The sequence below is a fragment of the Thermobia domestica genome, chromosome 16 (genome assembly GCF_964235325.1).
Source record: "Thermobia domestica chromosome 16, izTheDome1.hap1.1, whole genome shotgun sequence".
NCBI lineage: Eukaryota > Metazoa > Arthropoda > Insecta > Zygentoma > Lepismatidae > Thermobia > Thermobia domestica.
The window spans coordinates 59886513-59907574 of NC_137469.1; the positions used below are offsets into that span (position 1 = coordinate 59886513).

At 38.2% G+C, this 21062-nt stretch overlaps 1 protein-coding gene across 1 annotated transcript in view; it reads right to left on the bottom strand.

Annotated features, from left to right (window-relative positions):
- LOC145672484 (urocanate hydratase-like) overlaps nt 1-21062 on the bottom strand; it is a 136798-nt gene that overhangs the window by 68459 nt on the left and 47277 nt on the right. The window contains exons 6-7 of the mRNA XM_081741646.1: nt 13599-13698; nt 11450-11531 (exon numbers count right to left, since the gene is read on the bottom strand). Coding sequence (XP_081597772.1) covers nt 11450-11531; nt 13599-13698 — 182 coding nt within the window. The remainder of the gene's footprint in view (nt 1-11449; nt 11532-13598; nt 13699-21062) is intronic.

Here is a 21062-nt window from a genome sequence, read left to right on the forward strand (position 1 = left end):
CGCCACGGGATGACAAAGCAAAAAGCCGGGGATATGGAAAAGGAAGGAAAGCCAAAAATCGTCACCTCTTATCAGGTAACGCTTCAGAGCCTAGTCAAGACAAAGCTCTGGAAAGTATGTACAAAACCTTGCAATGCCCTTGGTTAAATACACGTAAGAATACTCAAGTGACGTATATGAATACATAGTTATTTCCAAAACTCGTCTCTTTTCGCGCGCAATATAAAACAGTATTTTATTTTCTTAGTATATTTTTATACATGTTCATTCTTTGATCAATTTAACTGACTTACGACACTACTTCTTGAAAATAACTAAGGCTTACTATTGCTGTTAAATTGCGCCATCTCCTGTTCTTCCTCTCATTAGCAGTCACAATAGATTACACATAGTTTCATCTTTTAGACTAGGAGTGAATTAATCTAACAGCATCTCTTCTCTCTCTTTTACTCTACAACTTTCAACAGATTCAAAAGCCTATAGTGTCTGTCTATTGGCAAACTTCCAAATGTTAGAAGACAATATATGTTGTTTATTTAAAAATGAGAATCAAGCAAGATTCTCCGAGCTAAGAATGTGTTTGCTTTTCTGGTCGATAGATGGCTGCACATGTATTCATATACTTTATCGGTCAGCATAATCTAAAGAATATGAAGAAACAAACTTTCGCGTTCTATTAAATTTCGCGATACTTTACCAGAGCCTTGCTCTGAAGCGCCACTGAGAGAGCAGTGACGAGTTTTGTAAAGATCCTTCCTTTTCCTGATCCTGAGCTTTTTCTCTGTCTCTTTTGCGCGAACCGTCTGTCAGACTGATCAAGCCAAGGGCAGCCGGTTCTACAGATCGAGGCAGGGGACCTGCTCCCCCTGGGCAACTATCCAAACGGGTTGTCCTACCTTCATTATCATCTACAGCTTCCACTCCATCATTCATTTTTTCAGTTCCAAGCGTTACGGTTTTCCAGCACACATCGGTTTTTTGCGATGGGAGATACAGATACTCATCCTGGGTCCTTGGTGGATGGACGCCACTCCGGCTTACCTCCTGTCTTTGTCACTCCGTCCGCTTCGACCGCGAAGGTGGTCAAGCGAAAGGAAAAGGGCAATAGGCAGAGAACCCAATCGGGCAGTTCCACAGCATCCAATGCTTCAAATGTCTCCACAAGATCCAGGTCTCCAAGACAGCAACTCTATGCTGACACCATCAAAGAGCCTCGCCATCAAGCCAAGAAACCGCACAAAGATAATGCTTCAGACTGTTCTGATATGGAAACCGGTAACATGAACTCTTCTGCAATCACTCCAACTCAATATTCGCCACTGAACAAACCTGATAAACCTGTACTTCATTCATTTCTATTACAAAACTACGACACTAAGTATAGCAATGAGAAATTCATAACTCTCCAAATTCGTAAATATCTTCCAAGTATACCGATCACAGAAGTCATCAAAACTAGAAATGGCTACATCTTCAAATCCACAGATCCGCAGTTTCTCATCACTGTCAGGAATAAGGCATCATATGAAATATTTGGCAAGAATGCCACAATGTCATCTCTTTCTTCTGCACGCCAGAAACAACCGCCACCCCCCAAACGTCCACCATTTCTGTCCGTCGTGATCCGTGGGATTGATCCATCATATTCTGATGACGAAATCCACGAGGAACTTCAACTCGCTGGTCATACCATTCACAAAGTAATACGTATACGTAACAATACTGGTGCCACATATATGGTTCGTGTTCTTACTTCCTCCCAAAACACCATCGATTCCTTGCTCACTACTGGCGCTTACATCTATCATCGTCGGCACAGAGTCGAGCCCTCACGCTCGCCCGCTCCACTTCCTGTGCGGTGCGAAAATTGCCAGACTTACAATAATCATAGTACCAGTAATTGCAAGAATCCGCCTGTTTGTGGGTACTGCGCAGGATCTCATCAAACACGCTCTTGTCAGAATCTCCAACGGCCACCTGAATGTCCAACTTGTCACGACCAACATCCGGCATACAGCTATAAGTGCAAAAATAAACCGCAACCTGACCAACAACACCCAGATTTAGTAGTTCCACTCCGCATCCCAGACTCTTCACCTCATCCCCCCCAACAAACTACAGATCCAGTTACCATTCAACAACTACTTCAATTTCTTACACTTACTTTACAGAACATCCATCCCTTCCAGCGTACTCACATTCTACAACAACTCACCAAGGCCGCAGAGTCTGTTTTTAATGTCAACTTTTACGCCACATACACCAACAACTTTGTTCATTTTCATACATCACCACAAGAAACAGCCGTTTAACCATGCTTATCATGGACTTAGTCTTCCTGTTTCTTAATATTCGCTCTCTACCAACAAACAAAACTCTATTTGAAGCACTGCTACTTGAGGAACACGTATCCGTTTTCTTACTAAATGAAACGTTCCTAACGAAAACCATTCCCTGCAGCATTCCTCGCTATACGCTTCTACGTCAGGACAACACAGCACCAGCATTACGGGCAAATGGTGGCGTAGCGATCGGTTTTCGCAATCATATACCTTACCGCCAACAAATTTGTCCCATTCCTCACCTACCCGAACATCTCATTTCTACATTATACTTCAAGTCTATCATGATCACCTTTGCCACTATTTATGTTCGACCTGGCCACCCTATACCTCTTGCTTTTTTCAGTCACATATCCCATAACTTTAAACATTATATCATCCTTGCCGATATCAACTATCATAGTCGCACTCTTCCAGAACGCACACAGTTCACTGACCATATTACCACTCATACTACTGGCATTCTGCATATTCCTCCGACGCCTACTAGGACTATTTCAAATACCACCCCTGATGTAGCTATCACGTCCAATACACTTGCTGCTCACATCACCCTTACAGTTCTCGACCTCCTCGGCAGTGATCATGCTCCACTCAAGCTTTCTTATCATATGGGCCCTGCTCGGCCCCATGCAGTCCCTCCGCCGATTGAAACACCACGTTTTGACAAAGCCGACTGGGAACATTATCGCACCTATCTTACTACTGCCATAGCACATTTACATCCTCCCACTACATCAGAAGAGCTTTTCGCCCATGTTGACACTATAACTTCAGAAATCACGCATGCATCAGAGCTGTATATCCCTACTAATAGTTCAACACCATATAAGCCTAAACTGCCTCCGAATTATCTTGCTCAAGTCAAACGCTCCCGACAAGCTTATCGCGACTACATCAGAACACAGAATCCCGAAGCTCTTCGTCTCCATCGTCAGCTGCAACGTTCAGTCAAAAATTACATCCAAGCGTACAAACGTCGCCAGTGGATAAAAACTTGCAATAACCTTGCCGAAAGTGCTCATCCTTCACGTTATTGGAAACGTCTTAACGCACTCTGTGGCAAATACAGCAAAACCTCATACCCTATCATCATCAACAATAGCCACGCACCTTCTGATCAAGATAAAGCCAATGCCTTTGCCGATTATCTGCAAGACATCTTTACACCATCCCCTCATACCCACATCTTTGGTCATCCAGTCGATCATGTAAACACCGCAAATCCAATCCTCCAACCAAATCTTAATCATCCTTTGCCACCTCACGAACTTACATCTCCCATTACCGTTACTGACATAACAACGGTTGTTCAACATAAACGCAACTCTGCTCCTGGCTTTGATTCCATCACATATCGCCATATTAAAGAAAGTCCTATTTCTCTACTTCTTCTCCTTGCCTCCATTTACACTTTTATTCTTAGAACCGGCTTTTTTCCTGCTGAATGGAAAATGTCCAAAACCCTCATGTTCCCGAAACCGAACAAACCTCCCAGCGACGTCTCTTCGTATCGACCAATACAACTAACATCCACTTTCAGCAAAATCCTTGAACGCATCCTTGTCAACAGACTTCATCCATACCTTCGTTCACGTCATCTCTTACCATCTTTTCAAGCTGGATTTCGACCGTCATATTCCATTAACGATCAGCTTCAACGCCTAACCACACTCATTACAAATCACTATAATTCAGTCCGTCCCTCCTGCCTTGTTCTATTTGACCTAGAAAAAGCATTCGATAAAGTCTGGCACCTTGCACTTATTTTCAAACTCATCAAATGTAAATTGCCCATGTCTTACATCCGCTTTATTTTTCATTTTTTGGCCTGCCGTCTCACCTATGTTAATATCAACAATCACCTGTCTCATCCTATATTCTTGAACTCTGGTGTTCCTCAAGGCTCAGCTCTGTCTCCTTTGCTCTATTTACTGTTTGTTTCCGACTTTCCTTCTCTTCCAGACGCTGTGTATCCTTTTCAATATGCAGATGACACCGCCTTCCTCGCCCTTGGACGCACCATTAGTCATATCAACATCATCTTGCAGGAATCTATAAATCGTTTCTCTCATTGGTGTAGTAAATGGCACCTCACCATTAACGCTTCCAAGACACAGGCCATAGTATTTCTGCCCCCACGAAAACGTTCCAGGACCCACAGGAATCCTTCGCTTCTTTCTCTATCAATTCAAGGTACGCCCATCCGTCCATCTAAAACAGTCACGTATCTTGGTATTGTTTTTGACCACCATCTCACCTGGGTTCCTCATCTTAACTACACGAAAACCAAAGTCTATAATCGTCTAAATCTTCTTAAACGTCTCACTGGAACTACCTGGGGCCCCAGCTCCAAACTCATACTCAACACCTACAAAGCCTTTCTCCGGCCCGTGCTCACATACGGTTTCACTGCCTGGATATCAGCTCCCGTGTCCTACTACTACAAACTTGCCACCTTTGAACGTCATGCCTTCCGTATTGCTCATCGCATATCTCTTCCCAGTCCAACTAGATACCTGTATTCACTCATCACTTTTCCTACACTACTTTATCATCTCGAATCTCTTCGCCAAAAGTTCATTACTGTCCGCTATATGCAGCAACAACCACTCCTGTTAGCCACCATGCACTACCTTGCACTTTCATCGGCACCCCCTCGATTTTACCACCTCCCTCTAAATTTGCTGTTTACCTTGTATTGTTATACCTTGCCACCAAATCATCCAGACTCAGAACTCTTGCAGGACCATCGATTGCATGTTCATCTTCCGCATATATATCCATCACATCAAGCACAGTGATCAACCTCTGTCTCTAACAGGGCCTCCCCCGTCTTCATCGGCCTAGCGTCGCCCCTAGGCAGAAGATAACCTGCATTTGTCCTTACTAATATTTCCCATGTGTTGTGACGTCATCTGCACCTCATTCCATCCCTCATCTTCATCTTTGAGAAAAAAAACTGCATTCCTTAATGTTATTGTACTTGTTATTACTATTTATTATATGATATTTAACCTTACAATGTTTTATACATGTGTTATGTGTTACCTTCCGCAATAATGATTATGGACGCAAAGCCCATAATGACCTACAAATTGAAGTATTTATTAATAAAGGAACATCCCATAGCCCAACGCCAGTTCTACCACATCCAACTAGCTTCCTTTGCAACCCTTCCCTCCAAGAGGGTGTAGCCCTCTACAGGGTAGCTAGCCTACTGGCTAGCATTAAAAAAAAATTAAAAAAAAATAAAAAAAATATTTAAAAAAAATTTCACTTAAACATTAAAATTCGTATACATACCTCAGGCACGTAGCCAGGATTTCGTAATAGGGGGGGTCCGAGACATGAAATACTGTGGTTATCACACCAGAGTTCGATTATTCTAAACTATTTTACTGGTAATATATATTGGTTCGTTTAGTCAGGATTTCGTGATGGGGGGGGGGAGAGTTTGATATGAAATATTGTGGTTATCACACCAGGGGCTTGATCAATTTAAACTATTTTACTAGCAACATATATTGGTTTGTTAAGACTTTAAAATTAGGACATGTTAGCAAGGGCGGCGATTTCTCTGTAAATTTGGGGTGTCCATTCAGATGCAGAAAGCATATATGAGGATTTTAAGACAAATTGTATTCAAATTATGCCAATATATTGTATATTCATAAATACAACAAGGGGGCCCAAATGACCTTTGGGGGGCGGGCCCTCCAGGATCGACGCCCATGCATGTTAGTAAGTATTTTAGTAACAAACTATGAAGAAATCTCGAATAAAAGAATATTTATAAAAATATTTTTTTAAAAATTTACAATATCTACGTTCCTTCTTCTGTTCATCCAAATATAACAATTTTCCTTTCATTATGACCCCAACTATTAAAAAAAATATTACGTATCCAATAATGTCTTGTAAATTATTTTATATATGCGTTCCTTTCTCTGTTGAATCAAATGTTAACAGGACTTGCTTTCCACATAACTTTTTTTTGTTTTTATTATTCCGTCAATTACTGTCTATTCCAAATGACAAGTTAAAGGAGCAGTTGAAAACCGTTTCTGAAATAACATGTTTGATACTACAAGGAAGCGATGATAAAAAATTATTTTTAACTTTATTTTTATCTTTATATTTTATCTTTATTTTTAACGCTGATTCTTCCTATTTCTTGTTTGTTTTTGTTTCGTCCTTCCTTAATTTCTGGTCTCGAAGGGGGGTCCGGACCCCCCGGACCCACTCCTTGGCTACGTGCCTGTTTACCTTCAGTTCATTCAACATTCTGTTAGTGTGAAGTGTGTGGAAGGTACTATATCCTCCTCCTAAGTGCCCGTTTGTTATAAACTCAATTTTCAGAAAAAAAAATATTGTCTACATAGTAGCAATTATTACAATAAAGAACTTCTCTGAGACCGTCACAAAATCCCTTAAATCTCCCATTTACGCAACTCTCTTCCCTAAGAGAGGGCGTAACCCTCTAAAAGGGTGCTAGTCATTACGACTAGCTATAAACGGACGAACAGAACAGAACAGGTCTACATAGTAATTTAAAATCATTAAATTATAGATAATACAAATAATAAATAATAGGATACAAGCAGGGGTAAAAGTGTGGGGGAACGCGGGGTGATGCCGTCACCCCACCTCCAAGAAACATGTTCGGCGTCCCTTCAGCTTCTAAAAATATACAATGGGTAAAGATAAGCAGGGAGACGGCGTGACGTCATGCAGGGGCGGATCCAGGACCGACTTCTGGGGGTTGTTATACTGCTACTTTTAAGGGTTCCAAACTTTAGGATGGATTTTATTTATATATATAAAATAAGAAAGCTTCCTCTTCTGGGAGGGCAATCGCCCCGATCGCCCCCCCTGGATCCGCCCCTGACGTCATGCCGCTACCTACTGTCCCTAGGGATGCGCACGAGACAAGTCGAGACAGGATTTTCCAGACAAAATTCGAGTCGAAACACGGCACTTCCAATAGAGAAATATACATTTTTCGAGTCGAGACATCACTTTTACAGCACATTTTCGAGACGAGACAGCCACAAATCTTGTCTCGTGCGCATTCCTAACTGTCCCCCTACCTTTTCAGATCCACTCTTACCCCTGGATACAAGGAATACAATCAAGTTCCATACTGACGCTGGTACTCTTTAATTTTTAATAACAGAAAATGGTTTATAATATGAAATTAATGCTGTAACCTTCTTTCGCAGGATAGGTAAAGAGAATATCTATGCCTATCTTAAAAACAGGGCATCTTGATTCCAATTGTCATGGACCCTTATAGAGAATCTGTGTCCCGGCAGTGGCGTGGATTTCTGTATAACTTCAGGTAAGTTGTTTCGTTGCCATATATCGTCTAGAGGAAATCAAAAAGGATTTTATACAGGTACGGGTGTCCAAGCAAATTTCGCTGCTGGACTCGGGCTATCTTGCCCCCCAGGATCAGTATCCGTGTATCCCAGGTATCCAAGACATCCTGGTTCCAATAAAACAAATTCAAAAAGAACAAACATCAAATTTTGCCGTACATTGGAGAAATCAGAAATAGAAATTTTCGACATGATCAAAACTGTTTTCTGCGAGAAAGCGCTATCTCATAGTCGTATATTTCAATAATACAACCGATTTCGTGATAAACGTGATTACCCCAGAAGTGAGGTTCATCATTCAGAGAATAATGCGGAACATGTTCTACAATCAACTGCAGTCAGACCTACCAACTGCAATCAGACCTACCAGCTACAGAGGCAGCTAGTTCCTTCTACATGGCAATGCTTGTCCTCATTCAACAGTAATCACATCATTCATTTTCTTTCTATGCGGTATCGTCAGCACTAATGTAACATTAACTTTGTGTATACTTTTCATCTCAATCGGTTGAATGGGTGAGACTAGCGTGAACTTAGCCCCACTTAGAATCTTTTCTGTTATTTGACGTTTGTGTAACAGCACAAATTTTAACGTTATAAGTCGTCAGCACTAATTAGGAACTAACTTTTGACATATGTTTTTAAATTAATGTGGGTGTGGGTGGGGCCAGGTTCACGGACATCACTGATTAAGAAATGTCACATGGAACATCAAACACTATTCATGAACTGACAAATCGCAACTCTTAGAAAATGTTTCTAATGAGCCATGGCAACATGAGCCACTTAGAAAACATGAGCCATGGCAACAATTGCAAAGTGCCAGTTGGAATCTTAAAACTTGCGGTGAAAATGAGGATGTGTTGCTAATTTGAAAGATCGAATAATGGACGTTTGGTGCACATTAGAAGCAGTCCTAAATTCGTACTGGTAAACTATAGAACAAAAATAAGCATACCATTGGCTTTCTGGGAAAATTTGCTATTAAAATGAGGTGTCACATGCTGTAGTTTTCATTTTTCAAACTTCACTTTATTTCAAAATGCGGATTTCAAGACGGCTGCCGTAAAGGTTATCCATCCTTACCGTACCACTTGCCACTACGCATAATATGTAGGCCCTATTACCGAAGCTTTTATCAATTTATTATCATTAATGCGCGGGTTAGAAGCGGAGGTAAGGGACTTACGCACATAATAAGTATAAGCAATTAATATGCCTGTAACTTTCCCCAAATGTGCGTACCTTAAAACTAACTTCACCATTGTCTTCCTGATTAAATTCTAGCCCGAAATTATATACCCTATTTCCATATCATATTACCCTATTCCCACTTAAAAAACTTAATTCAAAATGGCGGATTTCAAGATGTCTTCCGTCAAGGTCCTACCTAACATGCGACTTCCCCCTAGGCCTTATATATATCTACATGGTTGTTCTTTCATTAACACTTCGTTTACAAAGGGTACTAAGGGATTTCTGCAGTAATCTCTAATAACCACATCACAACTCTTACAAATTATATATATATATATATATATATATATATATATATATATATATATATATATATATATATATATATATATATAAAATAGAAAACATGCACCATAGCAAAAATTTCTGTCATCACAAATACTGCATACATGTCCTCTATCAGAAAAAAAAAGTTTCATTGAAATCGGAGCCGGACAATTGGGTGATGTCCCTTATAAGCATTAATGGCGTGTTTCATTTCAATACGATAAAAATGTTAATATGTTCACGTTGGAGAATATGAAGATTTTACTGGAGTGTACCGCAGCTTCAAGGCGACAACAATAATAATAATAATAATAATAATAATAATAATAATAATAATAATAATAATAATAATAATAATAATAATAATAATAATAGAATACGTAAATAATAATTTACCTGGTAGGTACTGCTTCCTGATAACATATTAAAGCCCATACTCTCCATATTAACGTCAACTTCCATGTCAGTCATGCCGTAACTGTTCAAGCTTCAAAATAAGCGTCTCTGAAACTATGGTACTTCACTAAAACTCACTCTATTCAAATGTTTTTCACGTGAAAGCGTTAAGCGTCTGTGTCGTCCTGTCAACATGAATAAATTAGATTACCGTTCGAGTAAATCGAAGTCATGGTTCGGAATCACACTTTATACTGCACAACGTACACTGAGTGCTCACTTAATTGCGACCACTCCTCCACAGAAGAAAGTGTGGCCAGCAGTCGAGCTGATTACATGACCACCCCGACAAGTAATATTGTACAAAAAGAATACACTCGAGGCTACATGTTGACAGATAGCACACTGTTATAGCGGGAGGTGGGCAGGATATATTCGCATTCCAATAGGGCATGATTATGGGTACCCGTGCAATAGGTGCGTTAATAACCCAGACAGCACTACTACTTGTCGGATGTGTCCGAGCCTGTGTAATGAAGGTGTACAAAGAGTAGGAAGAACATGGGGTAACGGTCTGCAAGAGACGGAACTGCAGGGGCGTACGGAAGCTCAAAACGTAAGGAGAGCGTTGCGTCAAACAGCTCCTTAAAGCCAAACAAACCATCAGTGTCCGGGAATTACGTGACTAATACAATGTTGGATGTTTAACACTCATATCCCATGCAACTATACGGCGTACACTGGCACGCATGAAGTTCTACAGCAAACCACCGACTCCTTACGACAGGTCACCGCCGATTTTATCCCGCTTGGGCATAGGAACACTAATTGGACCGCCAATGATTGGAAAAGGGTGTGTTGGTCCGATAAATCACAGTTTGTAGTACTCCTCTTGGACGGGCGCGTGCATGTGTGGCGCCAACAGCACGAAGCTATGGATCCCTCGTGCGCTGGCAGGCAGGTTGGTGCGGCTATAAGGTTCGGAGATGCTTCTGTTGGCATCGACTGAAATTGTTGGTGTGCATTGAGCACAGTGTGACATCCGTTGTGTATCTGCAAGTGCTAGGGGATCACGTACACTCTACAATGCAAAACTTCTACCCGTACGAAGATGGCACTTCCCAGGACGACAATGCACGGTGTTACCAAGGTTTCATTCTGCAAGGTTTTGGCCAAGCGAGATTTTGGTCTGCGAGGTTTTTGGACGGCGAGATTTTGAGCAGGCGAGATTTTGGCCCGCGAGGTTTTGGCCAGGCGAGGTTTCGGCCCGGTGAGGTTTGGGCGGCGAGGGTTTGGTCCGCGAGGTTCTGGCCACAAGGTTTTGTACCCAAATCGGACCCACGAAAATAATGCAGGCAAACCCATCGACTATGCTAACAATGTTGTTGCTTGTTGTGAATTCATGAATACTATACTTGCAAAACCATCAACTACGCAAACGATGTTCTTATTTGCAGTGGATTCGCGAGTAAAGTGCCTGCTAAATCATCACTATACTATCGGTGTTTTTATTTGGCTGTCACCATCATGTTTTGTCAATGTCAGATTGCCTTCCAGTTCTTTCCTCCATTGTGAGAAGGCGAGAAGGAAACGCTGACGTAACAGATCATTCAACTGGAAATCACTGGTCTATGCATGTTTGTATTGTTGCTCACTGGAATAAAATCTCTGCTACTAAAGCTAGTTTGCTTTGACATTCGACTTTTTCAATTTATTCCAGTGTACGAAAGTCTCAGTATGTGGAAGATGTTTCATATTTACCTTCTGTCAATATATAAAAAGAAAGAAAGAAAGAAATCCTACCATCCTACACCTCCACCGTTGTGAAGCGCCACCCATGTTGCTCCTCTAAATGAGTTTCCAATGCACGTCTGAACAGCCATATCTGAAAACAAAAAATGCAATTCGAGTCTATTACGAAATTTCTGAAATTCTAACGAAACAGTATTTACATTTGTTTTAAATGTTGGTTTCTTGTTAATTTGGACATTTATAGTCGAGCAAATTTAATGATTTCATGCATTTTCAGGAGTCAGTTATATGTGTCTGTCAAACACAGGACTGTATTCATTGTGACTGAAGTCAATTAGGTACAGATGCCGATCAATTTAACGTAAACACATAAAAAAAAAGTGTAGTTTATCAGATCAATATAGCATTGGACCACCTTTCAGCCTCAGAACAGTTCTGATGCAACGTTGAATGAAGTCATAGAGGTCATAAATTGTAGCAAGTGGAATTTTACGCGCGCAGTGCATCATTTAGTTTCATCTACCCCGGATTCTTTCTCCAAATGAACCACAGATGATCAATTATGTCCAAGCTCGGCAATCGGTAGGCTAAGAGAAGTGTTCAACTTCGTCCCGTTGTTCCCCAAACCACGTCGGAACCGCTCCTGCTGTATGATTGGGCTCATTATCATTCTAAAAATGGCGTTATTGCCCAGAAACAACATCGGAATCATGGGATGTAGATAGTCTCTTAAGACGCCTACATAATCACAGGCTGTGACACGACTCGTATGCGTCAAACGAGAACCCACTGAAACCCAGCCACAGCATTACAGAGCCTCCACGGTTCACGGCTGGATTGAGACATTGCGGATCCTATGTTTCTTTGAGCGCTCGCTACACATACACACGGTCTGTGGTTTGAAGTACTCGTAAAGAGAATGATGACGTATCCGATCATATAACACATTTCTAGTGGTCATCCGTTTATGCTGCACATTTGCGGCAATATTGGCATCGAGCTAAAGCGCTATGGTCTCTTATCAGCAGTTTCGCCAGCGCAACCCTTATATGCGTGTCATATAACTCGTGACGAATGTGATTGCGGATACAATCTGTGGGAAATGCTGCTTGAGTTCCTCCATCATTTACGGCACAGTCGAACTACGTTCTGACAATTCACTAATTCGCTTTAATACTCGGCGGAACTTGTCACTGTCTAAAGTCAATCATTGACTTTTGTCATATATTTCACTGTACTCACACACAGTGTTCGAAGTGGGAAAAAAGCAGAGGCGGTACCGGCTATTTGAAGGTTGAAATACAGTGAGGGTATGTTGGCTAAAAGATTGCATTTCTGTTTACATAAAGACTGAAAACATTGAAGAGCTTTTATTTAGCTACGGGGAGGGGAAGGGGGCATGGACAAACTTTGATTCCCGCCAACAACTTTTTGAAAAAAGTCCCCGTATGTTGTATTATAGAGAATTATACATGAAAATGTTCAAAATCGGAGTTTTTATATTAACAGTTTTCTGCAGGAAAAGTCCTAGACCCCCCACTCGACTGAGGGATATTCCAAACTCCAGGAAGATCTATCCCCCACAGTAGAAAACCAGTAAATTCGTCCATGCTTAAAACACGCATATGCATTAAGGCAAGAATACACGCATACATAAACAAAGAAACAATTCAATATGGCACATCAAAATATAAACTAGATGAACTACTTTGAAGACCCTCATTTTAAAAACAAAAGGTAGGAAAAAGATAACAAAAATGTCGATGTTGTCAACTTAAAAATTATTTCTACATAAGAAACAAAATCTTTTCACGTGCAAAGCCATTCTTCAATTACTGTGTCTAAAAGTGGATTTATTACATGTATTTAGCATCTACTCTCCAGTGACGGTATATCTTGGTCATTAAAAAATAAGAGGCGGTATAGCATACCACCGCATACCGTCTCACTTCGACCATTGCTCACGCTTTCATTATGACTGTAGTATTCTATGTGTAAAAAGAAATCTTCAATCAGAAGTCATCCCAGCCTCTACAATATGTTCCTTCCGCACAAAATATGTTCCTCTACAATATGTTTCTTCCAAGATCGCAACCTTTTGATGCATTTTTTTGGATCATTCCTAAAATTCTTGTTTGATATTCTTTACTGCCAATGTGCAATGTGAATTGCATACTATACGCGTATACATTAATTGTACCTGCTGTAAAAGCCGATCCATCTTGCACGTTTGAAGTTTCTCTGTATGGGCTATCTGTGCCACTAACATCATGATGATCCCTTGAAATTACTATTGGACCCTATATAAAAACAACAATACTGTATTTTAATTATTAGTTGACTCTCAGAAACAATCATGAGTTCATCTTATAATTATATTAAAATTAATTTTTAAGCGACAAAAGTTGCTCTGACAAAACACTCGATATACTTTAATACTACAAAACGTAGCAACTTGTGTAAAGTCGCAAACTGAAACTATGTAATATTTAAAAAGTTTTGATCAATGAAAACTTGAATTGATTTCTACCCGCTATCTTTATCAAGAGTTTCACAAGAACAATTAACAAGAATCACAGCAACTATGACACTTTCAATAAATAAAATGTCTCAATTACACATCACATCATAGGAAACAAAACCTTTGATACAATATGATTTTCAAGTTGATATTACTACAATTACCATACCATTACACAATTATACATTTAGTATAAGTTTGTGAATATATACAGTCAACCATAGAAATAATTGCATCCTTGACTGCTGTAACTCCATTAGATCGAGTCCAGTACTTTTGAGTTGGAGTTGAGTTGAGTTGATTTTGAGTTTAACGTCCCTTTCAGCAACGAGGCTATATGAGGCGAAGACTTACTGATAACGTGGAATCCAAACCATATGAGTTTCTGCCGGAAATCGAACCAGGGTCTCCCATTTAGTACTTTTGTTAGGATCGTAACCGCCTGGACAAATGCAACCTAATTTACACATAATATTTCAAGTATCGTCCACCTGGTGGCATCGTCCACCTCCTCCCCCGATTGCCCCTCCAAACATATTCTATTCTAACCCAAGTCAAGAAATATATAACTATTACTTTTGGTATAGATTGACTCTGTGAAAGCAGATTGTAGACTGAAGCAGATTGAATCTGTGAAATAATGGGAGTTTATAACAATGATCTCTAAACAATAAAATTTGATGAAGAAAATTAATTAACTCAACTAATGATGTCTCTTCATAGGGCCTTAATGGCTCGTTGAGACTTACATGAAAGGATTTTAACTATCTAACAGTTTTTTGTGCAACCTCAAGCCACTGATTAACGTAGATAACTGTTACTGCATTGAATTTTCAGGCAGGAGATTGGGGTTCGAATCCACATAGAATCGAACTTTTCAAAATATTTCAATTTCAATTTCAAACTATACTCAATGTGATAACCAAGAACTTATCCCGTGGGAAAGGGAAGAGATGTTGGCATGATGAAAAATTAAATAGGACCATTAATGAAGGACAAAGGTTTACAAACTTTCCATCAATTGTTCAAGATTTAATATTTTCAGTTTATTTCAACCATTTTCTGTCACGCATGATTATTTCTTTCCCTTCTCATATAAAGTATGTAGTAAAAGAATACTTTATACACGCAATAAGGCATAATGTTTTTAATATATAGTACCCATTGAACAAAACGCTGGAAAGAGATAAATATTAAAATGAAGGATTTTTTTTTTCGTAAATCAACTGCACAGCAAAAAGCTGTTTTCGTACTCCACAGACGGTGTCTTCCCACTTGCGACAGTCCTATTAGCGACAGGAACTGTTAACTGTCCTATGTGCGACCGATTCGATCTGTTAACTGCCCTATGAGTTACCGATTCGTTCATACTAAGCTAATGGAAGAAGATAAGGTTCTCTCTTCTTTAATTTGTTTCATGCTAATGTGATTTAGAACCTAACAAAATGTACTATGAAAAATTTCGCTCTACCTGAATTTAATACGTGAAAATGCTCTCATTACATTAACAGTCTTTTATACGTTTTTCCTAATATTATATTTTGAATTAATTTCTATGAATACATCAAGGGGAAAACTAAGTAAATATTTAGAGTAGTTCCCCCTTTGTCTATGATTCTAATATAATTAAAAAAATCATGTTAAAATGATACGGAGCATAAGTTTAGATTGAATATGTTTATGGCATAAGAAAGAAATCAAAAAGAGGTAGGGGCGCCCGAAGAAAATTTTCTAGGGAGGGATATTTTCATGGTTGCTGTATCACGTCTGGTATATCTGGTATTTAATATACGTAGTTTGCTATATTACGTATACATTTTTGTGAGCCAGGGGGCGACCCCTGCCTTCCCACCGGGCGCCCATGGAAAAAAGTTGTTCACCATTTGAGGATATCAAAGAAATCTAAAAAACACGGTGTATTCGAAGAAATTATTACACAAGTTACAAATCTCTCGCAGGACTTAACAGTTCGTCTAGTTATAAGGGATTATTTCAGATTACTACACAACAAGCTTTTATGTATAAGTCAAAACAAGGGAGGAAAGCAAATTAAGCAATTAGTTTACGTTTTAGTAACTTACAATAGTGGGGAAGGTAGTTTAAAGAGTTTGTTTATCTTTTGGATTGTTTAGAGTGAACTGCATTGTAATTGGTGGAATTGGCTGAGAATAGCCAATCAGATTTAAGGGATCTCAAAAGCTGTCTTTTATCATCAACTTTTTTTTTCATTTTATTACTAGAGTCTTAGGAAGTCTAAAAAGTAGATAGTTAGCGAAACTCTTACATGTTTAACTTTTTCAAAATAAAATATATTACTGTGCTTAGTGAGTAATTAGATTTGAATCAAATTAAGTACATAAAGCAGAGCTTTTGAAGAAAGTCGATATTACAACTGAATTTTGAATAATTACATAGGAATGTACTTTTCATGGAAATATCTCTGTTGTCTCGTTAAGTTATTTGATATGTTTTATGTCATATCTAACTCAAAATTAAAATGTTTTATTTGCACTCACAGTGTAGAGGAAAAATATATTTGACGAACAGTATCACTGGCACGTATATATTTCATACCAAGGTTGTTCGGGCGCTAATAACGCCAGAGGCAAACATATTTCACGAGATGGAATCATATCATTTTCCATCATCTCAATGTAAATGAATCGGTCGCTCATAGGACAGATAACAGTTCCTGTCGCTAATAGGACTGTCGCTTCTGGGACTAATTCCCACAGATTATCAAATATCGTTGCCGGCTTGAAATGTTACGTTGGGTTGCTGTTTGTGAAACCAGTAAAAAAGTATTGAACTTAATGAAGTTATAGCAGTCAGTGATACAATTACTTCTGTGGCTGATTGTGGAACATCATATTAGCATCATTGCAAACAATATTAATTTCAGTTCATATTAATTAAATTATTAGTTAATTTCAAATAGATTGCATAAATTACAATAAATTACAATTACACAATTGACACATTACAGCATTGAGAATTCTGTTTGAAACTCCAAATATACATATTTCGTGTTGATTCTAATGTTGACCTTCCTAGTCAATGCTCCACAATGGTACAGCGGCTTTCCTCCTAATATTTACACGTAATTTATGATATTAGATACGCATGATTAGAATCACGCATGATCAACGTTTTTTCCTTCCTCCTCATATGGAGTATGTAGTAAAATAATACAGTATATACACAACGAGGTATAATGTCTTTGATATATTTCATTCATTGAACAACACGCTCTAAACAAGAGATAAATCTTTACTACATCTTCAAGATCACTGGTTCTACGACTTTCTATAACTCTTGATTGTGAAAATGACCGAAATCGACCATAATCGAAAATAATCGACCATAAGGGAAACAATTGCGATAAATGTTTTACACCCCTCACTAGATCTCCCGAAATCGGTGGATATCAGAAATTTGATTTTTTTTTTCATGTTTTCTTTATTTCCTAAACCAGTGATGAGTAATGGAGAAAAGCAAAAATAATCAAAGAGAAAACTTTAGGCAGGTCAACATAAATTATTAAAAACAACAATGGTATATTTTACAAAATTCTTGTAATATTAAGCCCTATTAATGATTGAAGTTTCTGATAATCTGATTCGAATTGGGGTGTACTGATTCTCACATGTGAACTTAAATGATCATCTGTCAGACCAGGGGCGGATCCAGGACCGATTTCTGGGGGGCAGGCGGTGGGTTGTCATACTCCTAATTTTAAGGGCTCCAAACTTTGGGATGGGTTTTATTTATATATATATAAAATAAGAAAGTTTCCTCTTCTGGGTCCGCCCCTGTGTCAGACTGTTTGTAATACAACTCTTTCGAAATAACACTTTTTTTCTTTTCATTCGCCAGATTAGGAATTATGTCGCAGACTGGATAGAACAGAGGACCACATCTGGAATGCGAGCCGTAGTTTACACATCACTGCTCTAAACCATCAAGACAAAGCTTTGAGAAAAATATTACTCAAAAGATACAGGAAGGAGTTGAAATATTCTTTTATCATATTGTGTTTCTCTTGATCCTCTGGATGCAGAGAAACGAAGAATATGACTATACTAAATTTTCATTTTGTGTGCTCCTCGTAGTGCCTCATAAAAAAATGGAGTTAAGGTGGTTGCTCTTGATTCAAGAATCTCAAAAGTGCTCGTATCTCAGTTTCGTCCAAAAGAGAATCTGCGTTTTTTTTTTTTTTTTTTTTTTCTGGAAATTTCATTATGCAACTATGATACTTCAGAAAATTAATGAAAATTTTCCAAGTTTTGTTAAAGGAAAGAAGTGCAACACAAAACGTAATAGTTTCCGTCCCAAATATCTCAAAAGATATTCAAAAATGAATATACACGGGAATTCCAAAGAAACATAGACGTTGTGTTTTCCCAGTTTACAGGAGTTTATTTTCAACTATCAATACCAAATTCCACTACTTCCTTTCCTGAATAAACAATTCAGATATACAATATTGGCATCGCTACTCAAATCTTTATCTCAAACTATGACTGTGAAATGTAGTCTGTCCCTAATTCCAAGATTATATTCGTCAAATTTCTTTCTAAATCCTTGTTTCACATTTCTGAAACAAAACTAATAACACAGAGATGAAGTAAAGCTGTGTCAATTTGTTCTGCATATTTATTTGCATTTCGAAGCGCAGGAAGATTTAAATCCTTTGATATTACAGAAAAACTAGAAAAGAGTTACTCAAAACATTCAATCAATAAGCGTGTGTTTAGTGTATCTAATAAATATCTTCTCCAAATAAATTCTATCAATAGGTATTAAAGATAATTGTTTTCATACCGGCCCACCCACTCACTGCTCACGAAAATAAGTTACTTTCTTTGGTTTTGATACAAAAAAATTGAGATTGACAGTTTTGCCAACCTATTTTGCTAATTTTGTTTTACTGTCGAGCAATGATACAAGAGAAAAAAGCATGGTGATTGTAAAAAGATAAAAATTCTATATTTCAACTAGTTTGTTCCTTTCAAGGCTACTACATGGCACTTTAATTGCGAAAAGTAAATGAGATGTTATTTGATTTTTTTTTTTTTTTTTTTTTTTTTTTAATATTCACCCTTGTGAGGTAACATACAACAGTCGTCATCTTGAGTAATGTGTAAATATGTATTTATTTTTATTCTGAGGTACTGATCAAGATTTTTTAAAGCAATGATCAAAATGTGAAATATATATATTTACTATAACAATCTTACATGTTTTGTTAGGTTTTCAGTACTAAAAAATATTTTTAAAAAATGAAGAATTACCGATAACATTTTAGATGCATAACAATTAAAGAAAAAATAATGATCCTTCTATTAGGTTGCGCCTATGATTCTGTCGCTTGAATTTAGTCCGATTTGTCACAATTTTCCTCGGGTTTTGTCCTCTTGGAGTTTGTCCTGCATTCGTAATAATCTGTTTAGTAATTCTAACAGAGTCTGTAAGAAGAATAACTGTATTTTCAAGTTTCATCATAGATTTAGATGTTATTCTACTTGTTCTTCCGGGAAAAATGACTGGGATACAGTTCTTTATCAGCAGTGTTATTCACATCTACTTTAATAAAGATGAGTGTGATTTTTTTTAATACCTGTGGGAAGATAGAAAACTGACTTATTGCAAGAAAGTAGTTTGACATTGTAACTGAAACGAACATAAAAAAAAAAAAAACTTAATTCAGTCTAATATCAAGTATCAAAATTTTATTCATTTTTCCAGTAGTTCATCTCCAACATAAGACTCGTAATACGAAAAAGGTACCACAGTTCACATCCCCAAGACATGTTTGGCCATATGTTAAGCAAACAATGCAAGAGGATTCATAAGGCGTCTCTTAAGAAAGAATCTTAGTATTTCAGATCACAACTCCTTTCTCGGAAACACCTTATCAGCTGATTTGTCTTATATACATAATTTTATACTATATGCAATAGTATCATATATACTTCTAGTATCATATTTATATTGTCAATGTAAATAGCCGCAATAAAAAATATCAATATCACATATTGAAATACTTTTTTTTTTTTTGTAGAATTTCAATCAAATCAAAATTTCAGATAATCCGGGATAAGGGCCGTGTTATGCATCCTCGAGCATTCTTTGCTTAATAGGCCAAACATGTCCTGAGGATGTGAACTGTTTCATGTTGGAGATGAACTATTGGAAAATTGGATGAAATTTTGATTTGAAATAACTTTATATTAGCCCGTATTAAGTTTGTTTTATGTTCGTTTCAGCTACAATGTCAAATGGTTTTCTTGCAATTGAGTTAGTCTATTATCAATTCCTATGCAGATATTTTTTAAAAAAATCACATTCTTTTACTAAAGTAAATGTGAATAACACTGCTGATAAAGAAATGTATCCCAGTCATTTTTCCCGGAAGAACAAGTAGAATAACATCTAAAATTTATGATGAAATTGAAGAAATAGTTATTCTTCTTACAGAATATGTTACAATTACTAAAGAAAAATTCCCTTGAATAAATTCTCCTCTGGACAGAGTTTCCGTCTCGAAAGATTAGGCAGAACGGGAATTCCTGTTCTGCCTAAAGATAAAATTGTATAAAATATTTGTGTATAAAGTGCTGGTGGGCCTTTAGGCAGAACAGAAAGACACCCATGGGTCACTTCCGTATCACCCACGTCAATTGAAAAAATGAAATCTTTGAGTTTTACGTCCCACGATTATGCCGGTTAGGCTAAAGGAGACGGTGATAATGAGAAATGAGTGAAAATGGTGGAATGAAGAAAGTGGGAGGAAACGGGAGAACCCCGAGAAAACCCACGAGCACGGTGTTTGTCCACCACAAAGTCCACACGGCGCGAGCTGGGATCGAACCAGGGATCCCAAGCACCGGAGGTGAACGCTCTACCACTGAGCCACCGCGCCTCCCCCCACACACACACGTCAATTGAGTCACGACTTTTGTTCAGAAGGTCGCTTCTCAGATCTGGTCTGAACCTATGACTTGAACAGACGTGGTGACCAAGAAATAACCGAGATAATATGAACTCTACGTCAGTATAGCGAAATTTTGTAGCTAATTAATAATGTTCATTACTTGAGCTCAAATATTCATATTTTTGATTATTATCAGTACCTATCTG